Source organism: Limulus polyphemus, unplaced genomic scaffold (genome assembly GCF_000517525.1).
Source record: "Limulus polyphemus unplaced genomic scaffold, Limulus_polyphemus-2.1.2 Scaffold8331, whole genome shotgun sequence".
Lineage (NCBI taxonomy): Eukaryota > Metazoa > Arthropoda > Merostomata > Xiphosura > Limulidae > Limulus > Limulus polyphemus.
The window spans coordinates 15,050-23,087 of NW_013673941.1; the positions used below are offsets into that span (position 1 = coordinate 15,050).

Sequence of the window (8,038 nt, forward strand, 5' to 3'; positions counted from 1 at the left end):
TAATTACATATGCTAGAAACCAGGTTTCAATACCTGTGGTAAGAAGAGCACAGATAACCCATTGTGTTGCTTTGTGCTTAATTACATATGCTAGAAACCAGGTTTCAATACCTGTGGTAAGAAGAGCACAGATAACCCATTGTGTTGCTTTGTGCTTAATTACATATGCTAGAAACCAGGTTTCGATACCTGTGGTCAGAAGAGCACAGACGACCCATTGTGTTTAACTTCAAAAACAAACAATTTCCTTCACTTAATTCTTGTGTTATAGAATTACGTGCGAAGTGATAGTGTATGAAAGATGGAACATTTTACATACTTAAGTAGTCTACAGGAATGGAACTTTGAATCAAATCACAAATTTTAAGATCTACGTTTCTGAATGTTTCATGTGATTTGTAAAACAATGCATGTTTATAAACCAGCATACTAGTGTATAGTTATACTACCTCTAGTGACGTTGTTGTCGTAATATGGAGGTTTTACTGCATTTAGCTAGCAAAATACAGAGGTGGTTTGGTTGTTGATGTTAATTTCTAAAAGTAGTTCAGTGCATTATTTTCACTGTCATTTCTATACTATCTTAGTCTAATTATCAGCTCTAATTATTTTAAATACCAGTTATAAATAAATAGCAAATATTTAATACAACAAAAGTAATAAGTTCTTTAAGGTTAGAGTTCAGGATGTAGCATGTTCTTGTAACAGCAATTGAATTAGATAAAAAGTTCAAGTTAGCATGAGATTTAGAATGAATTAATAAAAGAAACAAGTGAGTTTCAACTTTTTCTGTGATTTTTAATGATGTTTAGTACTGTATTTGTAACTCTAACATTGAAATTTAAAAAACAAAAGTGCAGAAATAGTTAAAATAATTTTTCACCCATACTCGATAAAATTTTATTCATTATCATACTGATTATGTTTTGTTTTTGTTTATTGCAGCAAGACTGTCCAAATGGAAAACTGACCAAAGACAAATTTGTAGATCTATATAAAATGTTCTTTGCATGGGGCCAACCTGAAAAATTTTGTGAACATGTTTTTCGAACTTTTGACATGGATGGGAATGGGTACATAGATTTTAAAGAATTTCTTCTAGCTTTAGCAATTACATCAGAAGGCTCAATGCAAGAGCGTTTAAAGTGGGCATTCAGAATGTATGATATTAATGGTGATGGGCACATAGAAAAGCCTGAAATGACACTTATTGTCCAGGTAAAGTGTTTTTTAATTTTCTGTTTCTAAAATTTTTTCCTCTAATATCAATGCTCAGAATTGTAATATAGTTAAGAGAGGAAGATAGATAGATTTTTATAATGTTTAATGTATATTTTATACTCAAATGTTTTGGACTTAATTGATTCAGCTAGTATGCACTGAATTCGTGCTATAATAGTCTTTAATTACCATGTTTTAAAATAAGAACACTCCTGCAAACAAGTGTTTATTGTTAATACAGCAGAAAAGCAATACTGCTAATGCTGGTGATAATGTATAACTTCTGACTTGGTTTATTAAATATCAATAAAACATTTTGACATTCATGCACATGCACTGTAAAGACATTCTGATACCATCTTCAGATCAGTCTGAAAAGGTGCCCATAGACAACATTCTTTTGATAAACATGGTTCGTAGGAGGCACATAACTTCTTTATATGAAGACTGAGTATGTTGTATTAAACAAATTTTGGAATCTCACCATGTCCAGTCATACTCTGACTATTTTCACAGTAGCCCTGAAGCTTAGTTTCCATAACAGAATCCTTTGTCATGAGGTTTTCAAGTCCGGAGCATATCATTCTTCCCTTCATTTTTTATGTAATTTATAGTCCCCTGGTGGGACAGTTGTAAGTCTTCTGTTTTACAATGCTAAAATCAGGGGTTTGATTCCCCTTGGTGGATACAGCAGATAGCCCGAAGTGGCTTTGCTATAAGAAAACACACACACACATACACATAATTTATATAACTGTTTTACAACGCTAAAATCAGGGGTTCAATTCCCCTTGGTGGATACAGCAGATAGCCCGATGTGGCTTTGCTATAAGAAAACACACACACACACATAATTTATATAATGTATGATAAAGTCCGTTTCCCAGTTCAAATTTCAATAATTTGATCACACTGGAATTAGTAATAAGTTTTCATATGGAATAGCTTGAATACCCATTTCATTCACCAGCTTCTTGGGGTATGCATCAGTTGAATGGCTATGTTGTGAAAGCAATTTGTGTCACTTTTCAAAGCAGATATCCTTCTTGATTATGTTGCATACTGTTCTTGGATATGTTAATGGTTTTTGCCACTGATCTTTATGTTTCTGGATTCTCACCTGTTTCAAAATGCCACACTTTGCTTCCCATGGCTGGGGTACAACTTGTTGTAAGTCTTTCTGGTCCTCATATTGATCCATATTCCTTTGTTTTCCAATGCTATTGAATTCAAGGGATACATCACCATTTTGGAAATTCTAAAATCTTGATATCATCACACTGCCTATGAAATGCTAGGCAATGTCAAAATGTAGTTTTCATACATGCCATTCCACCACAACTTTATATCATCTGTGATTGTCACATGACTTGCTGATTTGCATATTCAATCATTTTAATATAATGTACTCAACTCTGTATACTTTATATACTTTACAAAACAAAGAGCTTCCTTTCAGAAAATAAGTAAGAACATTCAATGTTTAAATGTGCACAATAATTTATTGTATAAGTTAAAAGTAAAATATACAATTAAAAACTCTATACAGTTAACAACTCTATATGTTTTGGTGGGAAAAGTTCCACTACCTTCAGCAGACCAAAAGAAACACTGGAAATATTTTTTATATTTATTCCAGCATGTGCACATGTATAATTTACATATTATATAGCGCCATCTACAGAATGAATTTCCAAAAATTCACTTCTGTGGCACAAGGGCCTAGATCTCTATTCGAAATCATTTTATGTTTAATAATTTCAAGAGATTCTTGATTTCGAATAAAGATCTAAGCCCTGGTGCCACAGAAGTGAATTATACATGTGCACTTGCTGGTATAAAAATATGAAAATGAATTTCCTTTGTTTCTTCTGGTCTTCTGAAGATGGTGGAGCTTTTTCCACCAAAACATGTAGAGTTTTTCACTTTTAACTTATACAATAAATTATTGTTCATTTTTAAACATAAAGAAGATTTGCTCATTTTTCCATTCCACCACACAATTAATAAAGCCAAATCAACCCAAATATTCTGTATTTATTATTTATGTGATTTGCATTGGTAATGTTTTAAAACTTTTGTTTATTGCTATTAAGTCTGAATTAAACTTATATGCCTATTATATTTTAATACTAGCAAAAGTACCTGGCTTTGCTCAGGTTATTATGTTGATAGTGTGTGCATTCTGAACAAATTTTAGCATATAAGTATAACCTATATACTTTCGTTGCTAAGCAACAAGACATAAAAGCCATTGTTGGAATGCACTGGTGACAAAATGCACTGGCTTTTCTATATATTAGAAGTTCTTATATATGGAACCACTTCTTTTCGCTTGCTTGCCTCTATTAAAAAGATGCGTGCAAGCACTCACATGGATAAGTAATAATACCCAGGTGCTCACTCTCAGAGTCCACTTAGTATGTGTGCAAAATTTCAGGTTTGTATGTTCTTTTCTCTTGGAGCTATGGCAACCACACACAGATTAACAGACACACCCTTTTACTATTATAGAACACTTTCATAGCTGACTAACATCATTAATTTGGGGCTTTAGTCATTTAATTAACAAAGTTTTTTGATACATAGATTGCCTTTGTTGTTACTTCTTGCAATAATCTTGAAGTGAGTATTCCTTCCTTCTCTGTTGCAACTACTCATGATATGCTCTTTCTTAACTCGATTTGTTGTCACTGAGTAGGTTTGAATGTTCTCACACTCTAGTTTATTACCATATACCTAACATAACAATTGGGACAAGTAAATTCATAAACAATGTTAGATGTGTTTGTGGATATCTTGTCTCTAAATTAAAATAAAAAATTCAATATACTTTCAGGTTCGTAAATAACTCTTAGGTCTATTTGAAAGTAGATTACTAAAAGAACCATGTTTTCCAGTGAAAGGCAGTACCATTGAAATCAATCATTTTGGCACATTTATGATCTGTTGTTTCGATATCTGAACTTCTAAATATATTTTCATGATCTTGTCTATTCTATAAATAGTAAAATCATTCTTTGTCAATAAGCATCTTATATTTTTCACTTCTTTATTGAAATATTCATAAGTACTTGTAGTTTTATAAACATTGATTTCATCAGAAAATTATTCTTTTTTTGATGTACCTATGCTTTGTCAATGAAAAGACAGCATCCATATTCTGACATTCCTCTGGCCCTTTCTCAGTCCAATATATAATGAGATCTTGCCTGGATCATTGGAGAAAGATACTGTACTGGTATCACTATTATTGGGAATGTCTTCAGAGGAGTGGGGTGAAACAACTGCAGTTAAAAAAGTCACAGGAGGCTGGTTCTTTTCATCAGGTGCAGCAGGTTCACTTATATTGGTTGTTGCCTTAACTTCATCACCAGACTTAGTAAGACTTAGGAGAGAGGGAGCTCTTTTCAGTGCTGCACCTGGTCTTTGTTCTGCCTCCTTCAGTTTTTGCCACCCTCGTTTCTTCAACATGCTGATTGATGAATACACTGTGCAGAAATCTGAAAACAATTTTGAAAAATGACTAATGCTTTGAAGCTGAGACTGTGATGAAATGCAAACATTATAAAATCATACTTTTATATTTTTTACAGTGATCATAAACAGACATATAGAGGCACAGAGACATCATTTCACAATATAAGCAGCTCAAATGGATTAATGAAAACAAAAGGCAAAGATCAAGTATTTCATAAGTACCATTAACTGTACAGAAGGGGTAAAGTTATTGCAACATACCTAACATTAACTCTAAAAGCACAACAAGTCTAGAGATGTGTCATTACTTGCTAACAAAGGTTTACATTTAATAATAAGAAAATGATGGCTTAAAAAATATGATTGTCTAAGCCTGTGGGTTAATCCAGCCCAGGTACAAAGTGATCATTTGTACGACACTTCATACTGTTTTGATTATTATCTGCTTTAAAGTTGAAGTAGTGAAACCTAACTATATTAGTTGAAGAGAAACATTTGAGTAGACTGATGAAGATATAATTACAAAATGTCAGAAAAATTTCTTTTGAAATGAAATGTTTTCAGTCTCTCAGGTTTTTGTCTTTCTTATTTAAATTTGCTGAACCAGTGTTTTTATTTGTAAACTATACCTAGCAATCAAGACTGTGTCACAGAGATTTGTCGACTTTTTTCATATTGTAAGCCTATTTGAATATTATAGCTAATAATCAAGGTTTTTTTTTCATTTTGTTCTGTAGGCATTGTATGAAATGCTTGGTCCTGCAGTGAAAAATTTGCCTGTGGATACACCAGAACAACGGACACAGGTCATCTTTGATAAGATGGACAGTAACAAAGATGGATGCCTCACTCTAAAGGAGTTTCTTAATGGTTGTTTGGAAGATCCTACACTTGCAGTATTACTTAATGTCAATCCAATGGAGCAGTGAAAAATGTAAATTGAAACGTGGATTCTTCAAAACATTTTTTAGATACAATGTACAAATCACTTGTTTGACATGTGTGATAGATCGCTAGGAATATGTTACTAGTTCCTGCTTATAAATCTATATTACAGAGGTTGCAGCTGAATGATAGAAGTCCTCCATTATTCTGTGTCATAAGTCATTATTAACAGATTATTCGTTATATTATTTATTAATAAACTTAAAAGATTCTCCAGCATTGTACGAGACAGGTTTTTGCAGGGATGAGAATTGGCCACTATTTGGTATATTTCTGCCGTTTCTATTTGTAAATTGACCATCCATCAAATTCATTAAAATCTGGTGAGAAAAATGTACAGTGTTGGAGCCAGAGACAAAATACTAGTAGGCTTAAAACAATTATGCCTTGTCTACCTTGATGTATATACTAGACTGAAATTGATAAGTAAGGCTCCTTTTAACTCACTGATTGACAAATGACTAACCAGTTGCAACATGTTTCTTTGAAGACAGAGATATCTGAACACTGCAGACATTCAAAAACACATTAAAATGCAATGGTGGGTGACCTAAAGGGATCAACATATAGGTACACTTTAAATCTTTTACAGTCTGTCTTAATGATGTGTGCTTTTCAACCACTTGTTTAAAATTACATTACATTGAATAGCCACTTTTCTTACATTGGACACTGTTTTTATGTATGAAACTATTTAAATAAAGTTTAAATTGATGGAAATGGGCATGATCTGATGAAAGTTGGGGCAGAAGGTATACAACAAAATTTCAAAATTGTTTTCAATGATTAAAAAAATTTTGCTACAGTTGAAAACAGGTTTAAATTTTTTTTACTTTCACAGTTTTCAAAATTATTTTCAGTCTCATAAATTATACACAGGAGAGTGAAATTGTGGAACTAGGAGCATTTCAGACACACACAAAATCACTTAACACCTATGTATTTGTCGTAAGTTTTTTTTCAGGTAAATGGAAGAAGTATACCTATATATCTTCTTAAAAAACTGAGTAAATTATTGGTCAGAAATTTGCCCTAGTGGAAATTGATTTTTACAAAACAAAGTTTTGCCTTAATATTTCCTGAAATAAACAGTTTGTAGTTAACAGGTCTAATTTTTGCAATCAGAAGCACTTGATTGTATTACCTGTTTAAATATTTCATCAAATGACCAGCTTGCACTTTAATTGGTAGTTTTGATAATTGAAATTGAGTTAAAATTACAAAAGTCCAGTTTACTGATCATCTTAACAGTAAATAAGGTGAATATTTAATGCCTAAAAAATGCCTAGAATACGCCAGAGAGCATATAGATCCCTGTGACCTAGCCTTTAAGGGTTGAAACCTAGGACCAGCACAAGCATTTATTATTTGCTATTCTCATCCCTGTTTTGGAAATATGCTGTACTGAAAAATTCTGTGTTTTATCAAGCTGTATTGTGAATTTCTGTTGGCTGAATAAAGTAGGAAACACTGTCTTGTAAAGAATTTTTATTGATTGCTTCATAGCTGATTGCCATAAATTTTTGGCAACAAATGAACAACTGGTATCATTCATGATGTCTAATAACCTCTTTTTTGACCTAATGAAGTGGAAAATAGTTCTTTATGTATATATATATATATTTTTCAGTTTTGTTTGGAGTAATATATTTATTAAGGATGAATTTTTGTTCTTATTTTTTTATTTCTTTTAAATACTGTTTTATACAGTGATATGTAAGTTTGGACTGACTAAACCTGTGAGCTTTGAGTTTGAAAATAAAGATAGATTGATGCATTTCCAGTGAATTATTTAACAAGTGTAAACTGTAAATGTTGTGTATAATTTAGGATTAACCAATGGTTTAATCACTAATGTTGTTTGTAGTTGGTACTTTTCAAACAAATAGTAAGCTTTGCTTATCAGTAAATTTTAACATGGTTGCATGCATGAATTTACTGATAAATAAACACTGATTTTCATGTCATAATCTAACCATAGTAAAAGTTCTCTTCAGATGATGTGTTGGCAGTTTGTTTAAGAGAAATGATTTCAATAACTATATAAAACAAAACCTTCCAAATTTATCAAAATACACAAATTTCTCTTATTGATCTCTGTGTGCATATTGAATAAAATAATCTTAGTAAATTATAAGCTTTTATAAAGTTCTAAATACTATAATACTTTTTGAAAATATCTGAATGATAAAGTGCACATCAATTTTTGTTTTTATGAAAACTACCTATAAGCTTTGCTGTGAGAACAATAAATTGTTGTATGATATCAATATTAATCAAAGACTATTTAAAAGTATATATATCTAAACCCTATAATGTTTTTATAGCAGAATTTCTCTTTTCGTTTTAACTTTGAACTTTAAACCTTACACTTGAATGTTGGTGATATTGA

General features: G+C 31.6%; 1 protein-coding gene across 1 annotated transcript in view; it reads left to right on the forward strand.

Moving 5' to 3' along the window:
• LOC106475269 (neuronal calcium sensor 2-like) overlaps positions 1-7,678 on the forward strand; it is a 9,098-nt gene extending 1,420 nt beyond the window's left edge. The window contains exons 2-3 of the mRNA XM_013935967.2: positions 946-1,218; positions 5,439-7,678. Coding sequence (XP_013791421.1) covers positions 946-1,218; positions 5,439-5,630 — 465 coding nt within the window. The 3' untranslated portion in view covers positions 5,631-7,678. The remainder of the gene's footprint in view (positions 1-945; positions 1,219-5,438) is intronic.
• Positions 7,679-8,038: the final 360 nt, after the last annotated feature.